Source organism: Microcaecilia unicolor, chromosome 1 (genome assembly GCF_901765095.1).
Source record: "Microcaecilia unicolor chromosome 1, aMicUni1.1, whole genome shotgun sequence".
NCBI classification, from domain to species: domain Eukaryota; kingdom Metazoa; phylum Chordata; class Amphibia; order Gymnophiona; family Siphonopidae; genus Microcaecilia; species Microcaecilia unicolor.
The window spans coordinates 770,332,650-770,355,464 of NC_044031.1; the positions used below are offsets into that span (position 1 = coordinate 770,332,650).

General features: G+C 46.0%; 1 protein-coding gene across 1 annotated transcript in view; it reads right to left on the minus strand.

Moving 5' to 3' along the window:
* The window catches only part of CTDSPL2 (CTD small phosphatase like 2), a gene marked incomplete in the record, with an annotated part of 403,243 nt that overhangs the window by 157,059 nt on the left and 223,369 nt on the right, over positions 1 to 22,815 (minus strand). The window contains 1 exon segment of the mRNA XM_030189827.1: positions 5,569 to 5,680. Within this exon segment, the coding sequence (XP_030045687.1) occupies positions 5,569 to 5,680 (112 nt within the window).

Consider the following 22,815-nt stretch of genomic DNA (forward strand, 5'->3'; position numbering starts at 1 on the left):
TCGACTTCTTGGAACGAAGCATGTCACCGGAGCTTCCCGGTACCGACGAGGAGGACGTAGAATCCAGCCGTCGCTTCCTCGGGGCCGAGGCCGAAGGAGGTCGGTCTCGGGGGGGCTGTACCGCAGGAGCCCTCAGGGTAGGGGGAGACCCACCCGAAGGCTCACCGCCACCAGCGGGGGAATGGACAGCCCTCACCTGCACTCCAGACGATGCACCACCGTCCGACGACATCAACAGACGAGGTCCCGGTACCACCGACGTCGATGCAGCTATCCGATGTCTCGGCGCCGATGCAGAGGGCCGATGCCTCGATGCACTGGCGGCCGAGGATGAAACTCTGGACGCTGAAGACGTCGATGCACTCGATACCACCGGTGCCGATGCCGACGAAGAGCCCGAGAACAAAACGTTCCACTGGGCCAATCTCGCTACCTGAGTCCGCCTTTGCAAAAGGGAACACAGACTACAGGCCTGAGGGCGGTGCTCGGCCCCCAGACACTGAAGACACGACGCGTGCCTGTCAGTGAGCGAGATTACCCGGGCGCACTGGGTGCACTTCTTGAAGCCGCTGGAAGGCTTCGATGTCATGGGCGGAAAAATCACGCCGGCGAAATCAAAGGCCGAAATGGCGAAAATGAGCACCAAACTTTGAGGGAGAAAAATCTCGACTGAGGCCGAAAAGAGGCCTACCCCGACGACGAAAGAAAACTTACCTGGGCAAAATCTGAAAAATACGGGAAGGGGCAAACGAAACCCGAGAGGGCTTCCGGAGCACTTCCCAAACAGTTTTTGAGAATTTTCCGAAGAAAAAACACGTCGAAAAAGGACGCGCGAGGTCGACTTTCTGGGGCTTGACACGGCGGAAACACGACCGTACCGAGTGCGGACGAAAGAAGACTGGCCGGCTCGAGCCGGAAGACGGCCGCGCATGCGCGGTGCGCGCGGGCGCGCGAGGACTAGCAAAGGACTTTGCTAGTGAAGATTCCGATTGGAGGGGCTGCCGTGGACGTCACCCATCAGTGAGAACAAGCAGCCTGCTTGTCCTCGGAGAAAAAAACAGTATATTAGATCCATGATCCTTTACCTATTTTATGCGATATGCATGTAGGCATTCTTGGGAGCATTATTTGGGTGGAGCAGAGGCGGTGTTGCGATGTAGATGCATCTCTCTATATAAAACGCACCTCCAACGTTCTAATGAAGCCTCTGTTAGCCAACATTCTAAAGTGAAGGGGGTGAGATCGCATTGTGTCTGCCCCGCCCACGCGTCAAACGTGATGACGTCGAGGGCGGAGCAATGACACTCAACCAATCGCAACGCTCGGCAGCGAAGCGTCAGGGAAGGAGGCGGCGCTCTCGACGTCTAGCCTTCCCTTCGCTGTGTTCCGCCTTCTTCTGACGTCAAGGATGACGTCAAAAGAAGGCGGAACACAGCGAAGGGAAGGCTAGACGTCGGGACGGAGCACCGCCTCCTTCCCTGACGCTTCGCTGCCACGGAGGTAAATTTAAAAACAAGAAAAAAAAAAAAAACAACCATGTTGGGGGGAGAGAAGAGGGTGGCCACTAAACAACAACAATGGGAGCGGGAGGGCAGGGGAGAAACGACAGCATGGATGCGAAGGGGGGAGGGGGGGGAGAAGAGGGCGGCCCAGGCTGGGACATGGGAGAGAGAGAAGCATGGATGCAAGGGGGGGTCATGAAAGGGAGACAGGGGACTTGCTGCAAAAGGATGAATGGAGGCAGCAGGGGACAGAGGGGCATGGATTGGGATGGCAGGAATCAGGAAGAGAGGGCAATTGCTGGAAAGGGATGAATGGAGGGGGCAGGGGACAGAGGAGCTTGGATGGGCATGGATTGGGAGGGCAGGACTCAGGGACAGAGGGAAATTGCTGGATAGGGATGAATACAGGGGACAGATGGGCATGGATGGAAATGGATTGCAGGGCAGGCCACAGGGAGAGAGGGCAATTGCTGGATAGGGAAAAATGGAGGGGCCAGGTGACAGATGAGCATGGATGGGCATGGATTCGAAGGGCAAGACTCAGGGAGACGGGAATTGCTGGATAGGGATGAATGGAGGGGACAGATGGCCATGGATGGATATGGATTGCAGGACAGGCCTCAGGCAGAGAGGGGAAATGCTGGATAGGGAGAAATAGAGGGGCCAGGTGACAGATGAGCATGGATGGGCATGGATTCGAAGGGCAAGACTCAGGGAGACGGGAATTGCTGAATAGGGATGAATGGAGGGGACAGATGGCCATGGATGGATATGGATTGCAGGACAGGCCTCAGGCAGAGAGGGGAAATGCTGGATACGGAAAAATGGAGGGGCCAGGTGACAGATGAGCATGGATGGGCATGTATTGGAAGGGCAGGACTCAGGGAGAGGGGAATTGCTGGATAGGGATGAATGGAGGGCACAGATGGCCATGGATGCATATGGATTGCAGGGCAGGCCTCAGGCAGAGAGGGGAATTGCTGGATAGGGATGAATGGAGGGGCCAGGTGACAGAGGAGCATGGATTGGAAGGGCAGGACTCAGGGAGAGGGGAATTGCTGGATAGGGATGAATGGAGGGGACAGATGGCCATGGATGGATATGGATTGCAGGACAGGCCTCAGGCAGAGAGGGGAAATGCTGGATAGGGAAAAATGGAGGGGCCAGGTGACAGATGAGCATGGATGGGCATGGATTCGAGGGGCAAGACTCAGGGAGACGGGAATTGCTGGATAGGGATGAATGGAGGGGACAGATGGCCATGGATGGATATGGATTGCAGGACAGGCCTCAGGCAGAGAGGGGAAATGCTGGATAGGGAGAAATAGAGGGGCCAGGTGACAGATGAGCATGGATGGGCATGGATTCGAAGGGCAAGACTCAGGGAGACGGGAATTGCTGAATAGGGATGAATGGAGGGGACAGATGGCCATGGATGGATATGGATTGCAGGACAGGCCTCAGGCAGAGAGGGGAAATGCTGGATACGGAAAAATGGAGGGGCCAGGTGACAGATGAGCATGGATGGGCATGTATTGGAAGGGCAGGACTCAGGGAGAGGGGAATTGCTGGATAGGGATGAATGGAGGGCACAGATGGCCATGGATGCATATGGATTGCAGGGCAGGCCTCAGGCAGAGAGGGGAATTGCTGGATAGGGATGAATGGAGGGGCCAGGTGACAGAGGAGCATGGATTGGAAGGGCAGGACTCAGGGAGAGGGGAATTGCTGGATAGGGATGAATGGAGGGGACAGATGGCCATGGATGGATATGGATTGCAGGACAGGCCTCAGGCAGAGAGGGGAAATGCTGGATACGGAAAAATGGAGGGGCCAGGTGACAGATGAGCATGGATGGGCATGGATTGGAAGGGCAGGACTCAGGGAGAGGGGAATTGCTGGATAGGGATGAATGGAGGGCACAGATGGCCATGGATGCATATGGATTGCAGGGCAGGCCTCAGGCAGAGAGGGGAATTGCTGGATAGGGATGAATGGAGGGGCCAGGTGACAGAGGAGCATGGATTGGAAGGGCAGGACTCAGGGAGAGGGGAATTGCTGGATAGGGATGAATGGAGGGGACAGATGGCCATGGATGGATATGGATTGCAGGACAGGCCTCAGGCAGAGAGGGGAAATGCTGGATAGGGAAAAATGGAGGGGCCAGGTGACAGATGAGCATGGATGGGCATGGATTCGAGGGGCAAGACTCAGGGAGACGGGAATTGCTGGATAGGGATGAATGGAGGGGACAGATGGCCATGGATGGATATGGATTGCAGGACAGGCCTCAGGCAGAGAGGGGAAATGCTGGATAGGGAGAAATAGAGGGGCCAGGTGACAGATGAGCATGGATGGGCATGGATTCGAAGGGCAAGACTCAGGGAGACGGGAATTGCTGAATAGGGATGAATGGAGGGGACAGATGGCCATGGATGGATATGGATTGCAGGACAGGCCTCAGGCAGAGAGGGGAAATGCTGGATACGGAAAAATGGAGGGGCCAGGTGACAGATGAGCATGGATGGGCATGTATTGGAAGGGCAGGACTCAGGGAGAGGGGAATTGCTGGATAGGGATGAATGGAGGGCACAGATGGCCATGGATGCATATGGATTGCAGGGCAGGCCTCAGGCAGAGAGGGGAATTGCTGGATAGGGATGAATGGAGGGGCCAGGTGACAGAGGAGCATGGACTGGAAGGGCAGGACTCAGGGAGAGGGGAATTGCTGGATAGGGATGAATGGAGGGGACAGATGGCCATGGATGGATATGGATTGCAGGACAGGCCTCAGGCAGAGAGGGGAAATGCTGGATACGGAAAAATGGAGGGGCCAGGTGACAGATGAGCATGGATGGGCATGGATTGGAAGGGCAGGACTCAGGGAGAGGGGAATTGCTGGATAGGGATGAATGGAGGGCACAGATGGCCATGGATGCATATGGATTGCAGGGCAGGCCTCAGGCAGAGAGGGGAATTGCTGGATAGGGATGAATGGAGGGGCCAGGTGACAGAGGAGCATGGATTGGAAGGGCAGGACTCAGGGAGAGGGGAATTGCTGGATAGGGATGAATGGAGGGGACAGATGGCCATGGATGGATATGGATTGCAGGACAGGCCTCAGGCAGAGAGGGGAAATGCTGGATACGGAAAAATGGAGGGGCCAGGTGACAGATGAGCATGGATGGGCATGGATTGGAAGGGCAGGACTCAGGGAGAGGGGAATTGCTGGATAGGGATGAATGGAGGGCACAGATGGCCATGGATGCATATGGATTGCAGGGCAGGCCTCAGGCAGAGAGGGGAATTGCTGGATAGGGATGAATGGAGGGGCCAGGTGACAGAGGAGCATGGATTGGAAGGGCAGGACTCAGGGAGAGGGGAATTGCTGGTTAGGGATGAATGGAGGGGACAGATGGCCATGGATGGATATGGATTGCAGAGCAGGCCTCAGGCAGAGAGGGGAAATGCAGGATAGGGAAAAATGGAGGGGCCAGATGACAAAGGAGCATGGATGGGCATGGATTGGAAGGGCAAGACTCAGGGAGAGGGGAATTGCTGAATAGGGATGAATGGAGGGAACAGATGGCCATGGATGCATATGGATTGCAGGGCAGGCCTCAGGGAGACAGCGAAATTGCTGGATAGGGATGAATGGAGGGGCCAGGTAACAGAGGAGCATGGATTGGACTCACACTTTCACTCTGACTCTCAAACACTCACTCTCACATACACTCTCCCAAACATACACACTCCGAGGAAAACCTTGCTAGCGCCCGTTTCATTTGTGTCAGAAACGGGCCTTTTTTACTAGTATTTTATAAATAGGCAAATAAATGCACACATTGACAACAACTTTAGAGCATGTGTAAATGTGTATGTACTACTGGGGCTGATTTTGGGTGCATAATTTATAAGGTACACAGGCACACCTATTATATCTACATATAATAGGTGCCTTTTTGAACTCCTCATATAAAAGACTTTTTATTTAAATAAAAGCTCCTAGAGCCCCCCGTCCCCATCAAATCTGCATTTATTATCCTTTAACATTACATCTTCATACCAGGTCAAGGACTAAAGAGAACTCAGGTGTGCTTCTGGTCTTCAGAGGAAGTGCAGGCTTCCTATTAAGCTGCTCTTCTGTAAGTGGTGGGACATGCTTGATGAAAAAGTACCTGGTAAGAAAAAGAAAAAATTTAATATAATCATTCACAAAAAGAAAAACAAATATATATGTAGCAAGAACCATACTCCACTGTATTAAATTTTAAGTAGGGTAAAGATGGACATCATGAAATAAATCATTTCATCCTAATTGTAAGTTTGGACTATCCTAAATCATATTAGAATTTAAGCTCTCACATCAATATGTAAAGATCTCCTGCTTAGCTACAGAAAGAGTTACACTCAGTGGCATAGTGCTTAAGAACTTGCTGTAATTGTGTAATATAAACGGGGGGGGGGGGGGGGGGGGGGGCAGAATCTGGAAACCTATAGTATAAGATTCAGTTTGCAGAGAACTTCTAGGTCAGGATTTTCACAAGTTACTTTGTATTTTAGAAAAAGCTCTACTAAACGTGAAACGTTTTGTAAATACATGTGAAGTTGCCAGCATGTTTAGCAGGGGGACATCGATTTCACAAGCCTACAAGAGAAGTATTATTAAGGGCTTTACGTATATAAGTGCTAGTAAATACATTTATAGGTGCTGATTTGGCACAAAGGAAGAAATAGGGGCTACGAAAGTTCAACTGGAAGAAACTCAAAAAGAGGTTTATAAAATATTGAGTGAAGGGAGTGAACAGGTAGATGAGAATTGCTCGTTTACGCTTTCCAAAAATACTAGGACTAGGGAGAACGCAAAGAAGCTACTAAGTAGTAAATTTAAAGTGAATCGGAGAAAATATTTCTTCACTCAGCGAGTAATTAAACTCTGGAATTCGTTGCCAGAGAACGTGGTAAAAGCAGTTAGAACCCAATAAAAGAAACAATTACAAGTTCCAAAAATAAACAATCAGGATACAGTAACCAACCCAAAACCCAAACCCAACAGTCCCCCCCCCCCCCCCCTTGAAGGCACATATATTAGAAAGAGCAATAGATCTGGTGGGATATTGCTAGGTATTTGTGACCTGGATTGGCCACTACTGGAAACAGGATACTGGGCTTGATGGACCTTCGGTCTGTCCCAGTATGGCAATGCCCATGTTCTTAAGATCCTAATTAAAATCGGATTTGGGAATGGATAATTTTGATAAACTATCAGAATTTAAGAATAAACTTGAACAGTTTCAGGGCGAATTACAAAAAATGAAAACTAAAAAAGTTTAAAAGTGAAAAAAAAGATCATCTTCTACAGCGAGTACATGTGGATACAAAAGCAAAAAAAAAAAAAAAAAAAAAAAAAAAAAGAGCGAAGAAACTAAAAAGGTAGCTTTTGAAACATCCACAGATTCACCTGTAGTTAAAAATTCAAGTTCTGTAGAAGATGTAAAAACTTTTTTTTTTTTAAAGAAAGAAGAGGATCCAAAAGACAAATCCCTGACGCAGCAGTGACTATACTGTGAAATGCTAGCCACAGTCAGGTGGACCGATGATACATGATAACAGCTAAGTTCGTTTGCATAAAATCTAATTTTCTAAAATAGCGTATTAATAAAAGTTTTGATGGGAGGATTTTTTATGCCAATGACAGAATGTGAAAGAGCACATTCAGAATGAAGTGCTACCATCAATTCTGAGGCTTTTTCTTCCACCCAAATTTTCACTCTCACTTCTGAGACACTACTAAAATATACATAGAATTTTGGAGGATTGATTTATACATTGATATTTTGCCTGCAGTTATACATGTTAGTGCCAGACTTAACAAGACTGCACATGCAAGAAGAACCGAAATAACTTTTTTTTAGATTGCATTAGGCACCCACCGAGATAAGCACAACTGCCCCCTCAATCATCAGAAGAGACCCCAGATGCAAACAAGCAGATAGACAGTTCTACATGACCTAGGGCAGCAGGTGTAAATGCTTTTTAAAATGTGTGCTATTATTTTAAAACGAGAAACACATGTATAGTTTTTTTGGATCACCCATGGAGAGACATGGTGCACGGAGAACCATGGCTGGAATGTAGATATACTAGGCTATAAAATAGTCAGGAATGAAAGGTTATCCCGGGTTTAGAATCTGGATGGAAGGGTCCAACAGAATATAAGGAGGAGCAGTCTTCAAGAAAAAAAAATGTATGGGTGTGCAGGTCAAGGGGTTAGCAATAGAAATCAAACAAAATAAAACATGGAAAAGAAAATAAGATGATACCTTTTTTATTTGACATAACTTAATACATTTCTTGATTAGCTTTCGAAGGTTGCCCTTCTTCGTCAGAGCGGAAATAAGCAAATGTGCTAGCTGACAATGTATATAAGTGAAAACATTCAAGCATTACTATGACAGTCTGACAGGGTGGGAGGATGGGGGTGGGTCGGAGGTATGCATGGGGACATCAAAGCATATCATTGATATTCTAACAGGATGGGTGTGGATAGGTGAGGGGTGGGGTGATCAACAGAGACATACAGCTTTATGGTTTATAATGGGCTAGGAACCCCAGATCCTTGTTAAGTCCTTTCTGTTGGGTGTTAAAATATTCAATCATTCTGACTTCAAAGGTCTTACGTTCTTGTATGGTTTTAAAGTTACCTTTCAGGATTCTCACTGTGAAATCACTGGTACAGTGTCCTGGTCCTGTAAAATGTTGACCAACAGGTGTGGGAACCCTACTGGCACCAGCATTGTTCATGTGATGTCTATGTAAACTGAATCTTGTCTTAAGCATCTGGCCTGTTTCTCCAATATAGCATCCTTCGTTACATTTTTTTACACTGAATGATATATACCACATTGGAAGATGAGCAAGTGAAAGATCCCTTTATGTTGAATATCTTTCCTTTGTGGATAACTGTGAGGTCCTGTGAAATATTTTGGCATAGTTTGCAACTGGATAAATTACAGGGACGTGTGCCCTTCTGTTCCTTTTCAGTCTGTGATGGAAGTTTACTTCTGATTAGCTTGTGTTTTAAGTTGGGTGGCTGTCGGAAGGCCAGTACTGGTGGGGATGGGAATATCTCTTTCAGTAATTCATCCTCCTGGAGTATAGGTTGTAGATCTCTTATGATTTTCCTCAGTTTTTCCAGCTCTGGATTGTATGTCACTACAAGGGGGATTCTGTCTGTGGATTTTTTCTCCTTGTACTGTAGCAGATTCTCCCTGGGTGTTTTGAGGGAGGAGGCAATATTCTTGGAGATTATTTTGGGGTTGTAGCCTTTCTGTTTGAAGGATGCAGTCAGCTTTTTAAGGTGTCTGTCTCTGTCCCCTGGGTCAGAGCAGATACGGTGGTATCTTGTGGCTTGGCTGTAAATGATGGATCTTTTTGTATGTGAAGGATGGAAGCTGGAGTTGTGAAGGTAGCTGCATCTATCTGTGGGTTTCTTGTATATAGATGTTTGTATACAGCCATCACTGATTGAGACCGTGGTGTCCAAAAAATTGACTTTTTCTGGGGAGTAGTCAATTTTGAATCTGATTGTAGGATGGTATGTATTGAAGGCAGAATAAAATTGTTTCAGAGTTTCTTCACCCTCCGTCCAAATCATAAAAATGTCATCGATGTACCAGTAGTATTTTAGAGGTTTGGTCTGGTGTGTATTCAGAAATGTCTCTTCCAGCTCAGCCATAAAAAGGTTGGCATATTGGGGTGCTGTCCTGGTGCCCATCGCAGTGCCCATTCCATATCATCATGCTGATCAATCCATAGACTGGTGGGTTGTGTCCATCTACCAGCAGGTGGAGATGGAGAGCAATCCTTTTGCCTCCCTATATGTGGTCATGTGCTGCCGGAAACTCCCCAGTATGTTCTCTATCTCAGTTCCCTTAAAGTCCAGGTAGCGGCTCTGGCTTGCTTCAGGGGCTGCCTGAAGGGTGCTTCCCTGGCTTCGCAGCCAGATGTGGTGCGTTTTCTCAAGGGATTTAATCAACTGCGCCCTCCTCTGCGCTCAGTGGTGCCCGCGTGGAATCTCAACCTGGTGCTAAGAGCCTTGCAGAAGCCGCCTTTTGAACCCTTGTCGAGGGCATCTCTGAAAGACCTGACGTTGAAAGCAGTCTTTTTGGTGGCTATAACTTCAGCCAGAAGAGTTTCCGAGCTCCAGGCACTCTCATGTCGAGAGCCCTTTCTGCAGTTCACTGAGGCAGGAGTGTCTATTCGCACAGTGCCTTCCTTCCTGCCCAAGATTGTTTCTCGCTTCCATGTGAATCAGCAGCTCTGTCTCCCTTCCTTTCGTAGGGAGGACTACCCAGAGGAATACTCTGCTCTCAAATATCTGGATGTGAGACGAGTCATCATCAGATACTTGGAAGTGACCAATGATTTCCGGAAGTCGGATCATCTGTTTGTCCTGTTTGCAGGTCCTCGTAAGGGTCTGCAGGCTGCTAAGCCTACAGTGGCAAGATGGGTCAAGGAAGCCATTGCAGCGGCTTATGTGGCCGCGGGGAAGGTGCCGCCTATCCAGCTGAAGGCTCACTCCACTAGAGCTCAGGCGGCCTTGATGGCAGAGGCCGGGTCCGTCTCCTTGGAAGAGATTTGCAAGGCGGCAACTTGGGCATCGGCCCATACCTTCTCCAGACATTACCGCTTGACTGTGGCTGCTCGGGCGGAGGCCCAGTTTGGAGCTTCAGTGTTGCGGTCAGGGATTTCTATGTCCCGCCCTGGGTGAGTACTGCTTCGGTACATCCCACCAGTCTATGGATTGATCAGCATGATGATATGGAAGGTAAAATTATGTATCATACCTGATAATTTTCTTTCCATTAATCATAGCTGATCAATCCATAGCCCCTCCCAGATATCTGTACTGTTTATATTCTGGTTGCATTTCAGGTTCAAGTTTAGTCTTCAGTTCCTGTTCAGGAGGACTTCGTGTTCAAGTTTTTTCAATTGGATTCTTCAAGAGTTGAGACGAGTTTGTGTTACAGTGAGCTGCTGCATTCCTCTCCCCTCCGTTTTACGGGGCTGGATTGAGACTTAAATTCTGCCGGCGCTCCCTCCCGCTTCGTGCGGCTGTAGGGCAGCTTTGTACCCCTCCCGCTTCGGCGGTGTTAGGGTCAGTCAGCTCCTCCCGCGGTTGCAGGATAAACTGGATTCCCCTCCCCCACTTGTGTGGGGATGAGCTGGGTTAATTAGCCTTCCCTGTTTCGGCGGTGGTGAGCTGGGCAGAGTGTCCCTTTGTGGGTGTAATTCTCTAAGTGCTGAGTCCTGCGGATGGAGCTTGGATATCGACATACTGAGGAGTTTCCGGCAGCACATGACCACATATAGGGAGGCAAAAGGATTGCTCTCTATCTCCACCTGCTGGTAGATGGACACAACCCACCAGTCTATGGATTGATCAGCTATGATTAATGGAAAGAAAATTATCAGGTATGATACATAATTTTACCTTATTTGCAGATAGATATCATTGTTAAAGCGGAAGTAGTTGTGAGTTAAAATGAATTTGATTAATTTTGTAATAGTTTCTGGTGAGTATTGATGGTCCAGTGTGAATTTTTTTTAGGAGTCTTCCACATGCAGCTATGCCATCCGCATGTGGAATGTTGCTGTATAGTGATTCTACATCCATCTACATCCATCCTCTAAAATACTACCGGTACATCGATGACATTTTTATGATTTGGACAAAGGGTGAAGAAACTCTGAAACAATTTTATTCTGCCTTCAATACATACCATCCTACAATAGTAACATAGTAGATGACGGCAGAAAAAGACCTGCATGGTCCATCTAGTCTGCCCAAGATAAACTCATATCTTGAATTTGTACCTGTCTTTTTCAGGGCACAGACCGTATAAGTCTGCCCAGCAGTATTTCCCGCCTCCCAACCACCAGTCCCGTCTCCCATCACCGGCTCTGGTACAGACCGTATAAGTCTGCCCTCCCCTATCCTAGCCTCCCAACCACCAACCCCTCTTCCCCCCACCTGCTCCGCCACCCAATTTCAGCTAAGCTTCTGAGGATCCATTCCTGCTGCACAGGATTCCTTTATGCATATCCCACGCATGTTTGAATTCCGTTACCGTTTTCATCTCCACCACCTCCCGCGGGAGGGCATTCCAAGCATCCACCACCCTCTCCGTGAAAAAATACTTCCTGACATCTTTTTTGAGTCTGCCCCCCTTCAATCTCATTTCATGTCCTCTCGTTCTACCGCCTTCCCATCTCCGGCAAAGATTTTTTTGCGGATTAATACCTTTCAAGTATTTGAACGTCTGTATCGTTATCACCCCTGTTCCTCCTTTCCTCCAGGGTATACATGTTCAGGTCAGCAAGTCTTTGGTCATACGTCTTGGAACGCAAATCCCATACCATTCTTGTAGCTTTTCTTTGCACCGCTTCCATTTTTTTAACATCCTTCGCAAGGTACGGCCTCCAAAACTGAACACAATACTCCAGGTGGGGCCTCACCAACGACTTGTACAGGGGCATCAACACTTCCTTTCTTCAGATTCAAAATTGACTACTCCCCAGAAAAAGTCAATTTTTTGGACACCACGGTCTCAATCAGTGATGGCTGTATACAAACATCTATATACAAGAAACCCACAGATAGATGCAGCTACCTTCACAACTCCAGCTTCCATCCTTCACATACAAAAAGATCCATCATTTACAGCCAAGCCACAAGATACCACCGTATCTGCTCTGACCCAGGGGACAGAGACAGACACCTTAAAAAGCTGACTGCATCCTTCAAACAGAAAGGCTACAACCCCAAAATAATCTCCAAGAATATTGCCTCCTCCCTCAAAACACCCAGGGAGAATCTGCTACAGTACAAGGAGAAAAAATCCACAGACAGAATCCCCCTTGTAGTGACATACAATCCAGAGCTGGAAAAACTGAGGAAAATCATAAGAGATCTACAACCTATACTCCAGGAGGATGAATTACTGAAAGAGATATTCCCATCCCCACCAGTACTGGCCTTCCGACAGCCACCCAACTTAAAACACAAGCTAATCAGAAGTAAACTTCCATCACAGACTGAAAAGGAACAGAAGGGCACACGTCCCTGTAATTTATCCAGTTGCAAACTATGCCAAAATATTTCACAGGACCTCACAGTTATCCACAAAGGAAAGATATTCAACATAAAGGGATCTCTCACTTGCTCATCTTCCAATGTGGTATATATCATTCAGTGTAAAAAATGTAACGAAGGATGCTATATTGGAGAAACAGGCCAGATGCTTAAGACAAGATTCAATTTACATAGACATCACATGAACAATGCTGGTGCCAGTAGGGTTCCCACACCTGTTGGTCAACATTTTACAGGACCAGGACACTGTACCAGTGATTTCACAGTGAGAATCCTGAAAGGTAACTTTAAAACCATACAAGAACGTAAGACCTTTGAAGTCAGAATGATTGAATATTTTAACACCCAACAGAAAGGACTTAACAAGGATCTGGGGTTCCTAGCCCATTATAAACCATAAAGTTGTATGTCTCTGTTGATCACCCCACCCCTCACCTATCCACACCCATCCTGTTAGAATATCAATGATATGCTTTGATGTCCCCATGCATACCTCCGACCCACCCCATCCTCCCACCCTGTCAGACTGTCATAGTAATGCTTGAATGTTTTCACTTAAATACACTGTCAGCTAGCACATTTGCTTATTTCCAATCTGACGAAGAAGGGCAACCTTCGAAAGCTAATCAAGAAATGTATTAAGTTATGTCCAATAAAAAAGGTATCATCTTATTTTCTTTTCCATGTTTTATTTTGTTTGATTTCTATTGATAACCTTAAGAGTGGACTAACACGGCTACCACACTCCTCTACTTACAGGTCAAGGGGAAAAAAGTTCCCTGATATACTCAAAAACCATCACACAGGGTGCTTTTGCCCACATCTTCCCCTTTTGCCTCACCTCTAGGCTCATCAGTACTGTTGCTGTCTATCTACCATAACAGTATCTGTAACAGTAACATTGCAGAAGGTTCAGCATGGGACTTTGAAGGGGTGGGTCAACGATCAACAGAACATGTAGAAATCACATCCTTGCATGAGTTTCAATGGCAACAGAAAATTATGCTACATGACTACTGAGGAACTCGTGTAAGTTTGAAAATATTACACCTCCAAAACGAACATTGAATTCCTATTTCCCACTGTATCACTTATAAAATTTTACTTATCTGCTATGGCCACTCACCCTATCTTTTCAGACTGAACGCCTACAGACCACACAGAAATCTCCAATCATCTACCCAGCACTTAACTGTACTATCATTTCAGCACATTTGTCTGGACACTATTTGTTTAAAGATTTTTTAGTGTGAACGGAACCCTACTCTGGAACTCCTGGCCACTTCATCTTTGCTTAGAAAACTCCCATATGAGCTGCCAACAACGAGAGATTTTTCTCTGCCCAACTCTTGAGGGAGGCCGCCTCCACCACCATCGGACGGCTGTGGGTTCAATCTTGCTTATTGATATAAAGCCACCATCGCCGCACTGGGTCTCTGCCAGAAAGGGAGTGAAGTCTCGTATTCTGCGCTGCCCCAAACTCAAGTGATTTATAGACCACTGAGACTCCTGTTCCATCCAGGTGCCCTGTGCCAGATGGAACTTGAAATGTATTTGTTGTTTATTTGTTGCATTTGTATCCCACATTTTTCCACCTATTTGGAAAATGGCTCTCAAACCCAACTTGCTGGCGACAGTTGTCACCACCTTGCATTGTGTTATAAGAAAGGGAGCTCTGATGGTCAAAATTCTAGGCGACAACCACCACTGCATACCTGAGTCCATGAAAGATGGAACTCATACTTCTGTGACACCGGAGACCAGCGGCTGAGAAGACACTCCTGTAATGGCTGCATATGAGCTTTTGCTCACTGCACCACTTCCATCACTGCTGTCACTGACCCTATAAGCTGGATGTAGTCCCAGACCCTGGGTCTGTCCTGACTGAGAAGACAAATCTGCTGAAACAGCTTTCACCTTCTGCATTTGCTGTGTCAAATAGAACACCCAGATACTCCAGAGTCTGCAATGGAGATAGAGCAGAAGAGATGCTGTGAGGATTTCTAGAGCAGGACAAATCTTCACTGGTAAGTTATTTGCTGGGAGATTGTTTTTCAACTTGTGAAAGATAGATTTAGGGTTAAATAGGTTACCTCAGAGTCTTTATTTTAAAGTTTCTCTACTTATTTAGCAAAGGCAGTTTAAGGAATAGGGATTTTCTGTGTTTGTTTAGCATTAAAGCCTCTATTCTATAGTTCACCACAGTATCAGTGCAGAGCAGAGCTGATGCCCCAATTTAGAGTTTTAACTTTAGTTTGCAGCATAGCAATAGTATAAAACCTTATTGTTTTATTAAAACTTTAACTTTCTGCCACAGCCTACATCATTAACAAATAGCCTCTAGAAGGCACAGCAGGGCCTAGTTTAACCTTTATTCCCACCCACCCCTAGCACAACTCTTCATTTATAGTCAGTTATTCTAATTAGGATAACAAGAGAGGAGTCCTTTGACAGAGTTTTAATTACATTTCATTATTTTCTAAGAAGAAAACACTACATAAATCATATATATAATGTATAATCATATATATAATCTAAATGTTTATATATTAATCTATTAGCTAAATACTTCTGCTCTGTGTGCACAGAAAATCCTTGTAGAAGGACCACAATTGACTGGTAAAGGTATATATGAGAATGGAGTGGATATAGCACAGTTCACAGAAGAAAGAATTTATGAAGAACTTGAAAATTTAAAGGTGGACATAGCCATGGGACTGGACGGGATCCATCCCAGGATGTTGAGGGAACTTAGAGAGGCTCTGGTGGGTACTCTTAAAGATTTAATAAATCCTTGGAAACAGGGGAGGTTCCGAGGGATTGGAGAAGAGCGGATGTGGTCCCTCTTCACAAAAGTGGTGATAGAGAAGCAGCTGGAAAATACAGGCTGGTAAGCCTCACTTCAGTTACTGGAAAAGTAATGGAAGCGATGCTGAAGGAAAGGATAGTGAATTTCCTGGAATCCAATAGGTTAAAAGATCTGAGACAACATGGTTTTACCAAAGGGAAATTGTGCCAAACAATTTTATTTCCTTATTACTTATTTGTTGAACCCAAGAAATTACAAGAGTTTGTGGAGTTAACAGATGAAGAACCCTCTGCAGCAACTTCCTTTAGTTACCACTGTACCGGCTGCAATTATCGATTAACCTTCCTCCCTCAGAAAATATGAATTTGTAAGATTAACCACTTGATGTTTTTCTTATTTTCTTTGAGATTGTTTTCCTGATCTTGGATCCCCCAATTGTGGACAATTATATATATTGTTGTGAGAAAATGTTTTTTTCTATTTCCTTATATTAATTTCTGTTTTTCCTTACATTTACGTGATAAATATGAATGTAATTAAGTAAAATGATTAAAAAAAAAAATTGTGCCAAACAAATTTCATTGAATTCTTTGAGTGACCAAAGAACTGGATTGAGGACGTGCGCCAGATGTAATCTGCTTAGACTTCAGCAAAGCCTTTGACACGATTCCTCATAGGAGGCTCTTGAATAAACTTGAAAGGCTGAAGTTAGGACCTAAACTGCTGAACTGGATTATAAAATGGTTGACAGACACCAGAGGGTGGTGGTTAACTGAGTTCATGCGAAGGAAAGGATTTGTGCTGGGGCACATTCTAATATATTTGTGATCGACACTGCTGAAGGGTTAGAAGGTAAGGTTTGCCTTTTAGCAGATGATACTAAGATTTGTAACAGAGTGAATACCCCCGAGAGAGTGGAAAACATGAAAAAGGATCTGCATAAGTTAGAAGAATGGTCTAATGCTTGGTAATTAAAATTCAATGCAAGGAAGACGTATGTGTTAGGCAGTGAGAGGCTGACATGCAGAGACAGGGAGAGGGACCTTGGGGGCGATAGTATCTGAGGATATGAAGGTGACAAAACAGTGTGACAAGGTGGTGGCTGTAGCCAGAAGGATGACAGCTTGTACAAAGAGAGGTGTAACTAGCAGAAAGGAGGTGTTGATGTCCTTGTACAAGTCGTTGATGAGGCCCCACTTGGAATATTGTGTTCAGTTTTGGAGGCTGTATCTTGCTAAAGATGTAACAAGACTTGAAGCAGTCCAGAGGAAGGCGACAAAAATGATACAGGTATTGCGCCAAAAGACATATGAGAAAAGACTGGAAGACTTGAATATGTATACCCTAGAGGAGAGGAGGGACAGGGGAGATATGATACAGATGTTTAAATACTTGAAAAGTATTAATATATAAACAGATATTTTTCAGAGAAGGGAAAATGGTAAAACTAGAGGACATGAATTGAGGTTGCGGGGTGGTAGACTTAGAAGTAATGTTAGAAAATTCTTTTTCATGGAGAGAGTGGTTGATGCCTGGAATGCTCTCCCGAGGTAAGTGGTGAACAAAAAAACTGTGGCAGAATTTTAAATGGCATGGGATGAACACAGAGGAACACTAATTAGAAAAGGTCTGTCCCAGTGTGGAAGTATTTATGTACTTATGTACTAAAAGGGTTGTGTATGTGTTTGCATATCAAGTGGTGCTCAGATGGCAACTCTGGCAGTATCAACTAAGGCTGGTGATGGACTGACTTGTACGGTTTAAGTACCACATACAGTGATCTGGTTTAGGATGGGCTGGAGAGAGCTTCGACAGAAACTCTAGTAATCTGGAACGTGAGAACAGTGCCGGGCATACATTTACGGTCTATGTCCTTCAAATGACAAGACGAATTCTGATAAGCTTTGATGGCAACTCCAGTAGTTGGAACATAAGGACAGAGCCAAGTGGACTCCTATGGTCTATGTCCCAGAATCAACAAAGAAAAACCATGATCAAATATATATGTTCATTGTTGATTTAATCTAGAATTGATTATGAATGTGACTGTTGGGCAGACTGGATGAACCATTCAAGGCTTTATCTGCCCTCACATAAGTCCAACAGTGAGAGGGGTGTCATCCACTCTTTTGCACTGTCACATGTATAATTATCTCCCAGTTGGTGAGAGGTTATGTGTGTGCCCAATGCAAAGAACATCTAGCTCTCAGAGAACAAGTCCGTTCTCTTGAGGCTAGAGTAGCAGACGGAGGAGCTGAGGAAGATTAAATTTAATGTGGACAAATTGAAGGTGATGCACATTGGAAAGAATAATCCAAATCATAGTTACTTGTGGGCCAGCGCTCAAGAAAAAGATCTGGGTGTCATTGTAGATAATACTCTGAAATCTTCTGCTCAGTGTGTGGTGGCAGCGGCCAAAAAAAAAGCAAATAGGGTGCTAGGAATTATTAGGAAATGGATGGTGAATAAGACCGAAAACACCTTAATGCCCTTGTATCGCTCCATGGTGCATCCACACCTTGAGTACTGTGTTCAGTTCTGGTCACCATATCTCAAAAAAGATATAGTGGAATTAGAAAAAGTTCAAAGACAAGCGATCAAAATGATAAAGGGGATGGAACTCCTCTCGTATGAGGAAAGGCTAAAGAGGTTAGGGCTCTTCAGCTTGGAAAAGAGACGGATGAGGGGAGATATGATTGAGGTCTACAAAATCCTGAATTGTGTAGAACAAGAAGTAAATCAATATTTTACTCGTTTCAAAAGAACAGGGGACACTTGAGGAAGTTACATGGAAATATTTTTAAAACTAATAGGAGGAAATATTTTTTCACTCAAAGAATAGTTAAGCTCTGGAACTCTTTGCTAGGATGTGGTAACAGCGGTTAGCGTATCTGGGTTTAAAAAAGATTTGGACAAATTCCTGGAGGAAAAGTCCATAGTCTGCTATTGAGGCAGACAAGGGAAGCAACTGCTTGCCCTGGGACTTGTAGTATGGAGTGTTGCCACGATTTGGGTTTCTGTCAAGTACTTGTGAACTGCCTTGGCCACTGTTGCAAACAGGATATTGGGATAGATGGACCATTGGTCTGACCCAGTATGGCTGCTCTTATGTTCTCGAAATTATCATCCAACCAGACTGCAGAAGATGGACAACTTTGTCCATCGCCACCATGCTGTCCGAATAGGACGATGCACGAAGAAGCCAGTTGCGATTTGGGTGAACTTCGATTTGCTGGTGCTGAAGGAAAGCGTCACCACCATAACCACCTTGGGAAACGTTCTAGGTACCCTGGCAAGACTGAAGGGCAAAGCCCTGAACTGGAAATGATGGCCCAGCATGGCAAAACATAGAAACCTGATGCAGAAGTCATTTGGGTATATGCAAGTATGCCTCCTTGAGATTGAGGCTGGAGGAGTGGCCTAGTGGTTAGGGTGGTGGACTCTGGTCCTGGGGAACTGAGGAACTGAGTTCGATTCCCACTTCAGGCACAGGCAGCTCCTTGTGACTCTGGGCAAGTCACTTAACCCTCCATTGCCCCATGTAAGCCGCATTGAGCCTGCCATGAGTGGGAAAGCGCGGGGTACAAATGTAACAAAAAATAAAATGTGAAATTCTCATTTTAAGCGAAGCTATGACTGCTCTTAGTGTTTCTATGTGAAAGCAGGAAACCCAAAAGCAGCGGTTTAGATCCTTTGAGATCTAAGACCGTATGAAAGGTGCCTTCCTTCTTTGGGACAATGAAGTAGACTGAGTACCTGCCTTGTTCCTCATCGGCCTGAGGAACTGGCCTGGAGTACCAGTAAGGAATCTACGGTGACCTGAAGTTGGACCATCTTGGCTCCCTTTCGACAAGGAGATTGCAAGAAGAGAGGAGCAAATGAGTGGGAGAACTCCAATTTGTAACGTCCTGTATGAAAATCCAGAACCCATTGGTTTGACATAATTTTGGCCCACTCCTCACAAAACTCCTGAAGACGTCCTCCCACCAGAAAAGAAGAGATGAGTGGATCAGCCTCGCATTTTTGTGAAGCTCTGGAGGCATTGGGCACTCTGAGAGAATTTTGTCTGCATGAAACAAAATAGGTGTGCTTGAAAGCGCGACTTCTGACCATTCTGCTGACAAGGCCGGTACCGTGTGCTGTCTTGAAATCGAGAGCCCCTCAAGACGAACGACCAGAGGCTTTCGGCTTATTTATTTTGGTACATTTATATCCCACATTTTCCCACTATAGCGAGCACAATGTGGCTTACAAAATTACAAAGGATTACAATGCATAGAGGGTAGTGACACAAAAGTGAGAAGGTCTGGAAAGAACAAGAGGATAATACAAGGATATTTTACTAGGTATCCACCAGAAACTGCTGTGGCTTAGTTTCCCCCAGTTCTTTCACCAAGTTAGTGAGATTGTCTCCAAATAGCCACTTGTTAGTTCTATTCTACATGAACTTCCTTCTCTTTGCTGCTTCAACAGATACAAAACCAAATCACCTACTTTCCTTGCAGTTCCTTTACCACTGCTTACTTTCCTTGCAGTTCCTTTAATACTGCTAACCTCTTCCCATTCCCTCTCTTCTCAGGGAAACTTCCAGGAAGGCTAGAGCTAAGGACCCTTCCTCTAGCTCTCACCCAGGGTTGGTTTAAGGCAAAAGAGCATCTGCTCCCTTTTCTCTCCTCCCTCTGGCTCAGGTTGCTTCTTAATATATTATACGTCAATGTTCAAAAAGAGTCAATCCCCTAAACCAATATAAAGATACCTACCAAAAAACACCTACTTTTAAGTGCTGTATCATTTTGATAAGGGTTCACAGAGTTCAGTATAGGCCAGTGATGGCGAACCTAGGGCACGCAGAGCTCTCTCTGTTGGCACGCGCGCCGTCGCCTCAGTCAGAGTCGTACTGTCGCTATGAACTGCTGCTGCGATCGCACTAGCAGTTCAAAGTTGTGTCGGAGCGGAGGAGAGACCCACCGGAAGTTCGTTCACTCCTCCCTTCGAGTTCCAGGCCCCCCCCCCTCCGAATTTTAAAAGTCATCTATTTTACCTCGTCGGGGTTAGGGCGGCAGCATGCAGGCTCGGCGCTTAGTTCAGTTTTCCCTTCTCTCTCTCAGCTCTGGTCCCGCCCTTGCGGAAACAGGAAATGAGGGTGGGACCAGAGCTGAGAGAGTAGGGAAAACAGAAAACTGAACTAAGCACCGAGCCTGCATGCTTTTTACCGCTGCTGCTGCCCTAACCCTGACAAGGTAAGACAGATGACTTAAAATTTGGAGGGAGGTGGGACCCTGGAACTGGGAGGAGGTGGGACCCTGGAACTGGGAGGGAGGGAGGGAGGGAGTGGGGATCCTGGAACTGGGAGGGAGGTTAAATTGCCCTGTTGGCACTTTGCGATAATTAGATTTTGGGTTGCTGTTTGGGCACTTGGTCTCTGAAAGGTTCGCCATCACTGGTATAGGCTGTTCCCACAGCCAAGCACAATTTTCAGTGAGTCTAGCCGCAAAGCGTCTCACTAAAAAAGATCTATACATCATGTTGTATTCTCTTTCCTTACTTTGATCGTCTTTTCTGTAATTGCTTTAACAGATCGACTGTAAGCCTTGATATTATTGATATCTTTGTACCACCAAATGTATCTTTGTACCTTGAAATGGTGATGCCATGACAGGTTTTGTAAGCCACATTGAGCCTGCAAACAGGTGGGAAAATGTGGGATACAAGTGCAATAAATAAATAAATATAGGTATAACCCTCGTTTTATGTGAAGTTACACTCAATGCTATAACCAATAATAAATCAAATTTAGTGAAAGTACATTTTTTTTTGGTAGATATACATATAAACACCAGGACCCACTGTACTGGGTGGGGGGGGGGGGGGGGGGGGCGGGGAGAATTTTACCCCCCTACTACTACTACTAAACACTTCTAAAGCGCTACTAGGGTTACGCAGTACTATACAGTTTAACAAAGAAGGACAGTCCGTGCTCAAAGCAGCTTACAATCTAATGGACAAAATGTGCAATCAAATTGGGGTAGTCTAGATTTCCTGAATAGAGGTAGAATGGTTAGGTGCCGAAGGCAACATTGAAGAGGTGGGCTTTGAGCAAGTATTTGAAGACGGGCAGGGAGGGTGCTTGGTGTATGGGCTCAGGAAGTTTATTCCAAGCATAGGGAGAGGCGAGGCAGAAAGGTCTGAGCCTGGAATTGGTGGTGGTGGAGAAGGGTACAGAGAGGAGGGATTTGTCCTGTGAGCAGAGGTTACAGGTAGGACTATGTAAAAATTCAACTGTAGCCACTTAATGGAAAAAGTATCAAATAAACTATGCACTGAAAAGATTTGAAGCTAACAGGAGCAGACTTATCTGAATAAAAGATTTAGTCACTGTTTCACTGAAAGATTCTCACGTCCTACAGAAACGCCAGTGCTACTTTTTACAAAAGGTCCTCTATCTTGAATAAACCCAGCAGACTGTCAGCGTCCTTTAACAGGCTGTTGACGTTCATTATGAGCTGACGTCACCAAGACAAAATTCATTGGCAGCAACTCTGCAGTCAAATGGCAGCATTCATTGAGTCCTTGGGGGGGGGGGGGGGTGTCACTGTGTTTAATTCGAAGATCCAAAATTGTTACCGTAACACCTGATAAGCATCGCTGTCACGTACCTGGAACATCAAATATGGAGTCAGGCATTCTCACCTTAAATGTACTTAATTCCCTTCTGACTTCTATGTTTTTACTCGCCTACATTTTTGATGTGCCTACTCTGTACTACCTGCATGCCTAAGCCTGGGACGCGCTACACTCTGGGCACACCTATCCTGACGTCAGACACCTTCCCCTTTTAACCAGGAGATTCCCTCGTCTCTTTGCCTCAGCTACTCGTTCCTCGTGTCTGATGCATTCCGGTTATTCTCCTGACCTTTGCCTGTTCTGATTTTTGCCTGGAACTGACCTCTACTGGATTACCGCCTGCCTCAACCACAGCTTGGACCTGACCTCTACTGGATTGCCGCCTGCCTCGACCACAGCTTGGACCTGACCTCTACTGGATTGCCGCCTGCTTCGACCACAGCTTGGACCTGACCTTTGCTGGTTGGTTGCTGCCTGCCTAGGTTTCCACCTGTACCTGGCGCCCTCCTAAGTCCTGCTGGCTGCCTGAACCCAGGGGCTCAACCGCTGGTCGCCGTGGGTGAAGCATTGGGATTTCTGACTGCTGGTCTCCAGATCAGTGCAAGGGCTCACTTGCTATTTCTGACAGTGTGACATATAGCTGAGGCCATGAGCTCATCAGACAAACTCGACCTATCTGACCTAGAGCAGATGGTACAGCAGCAGCAGTCTCAACTGCATCA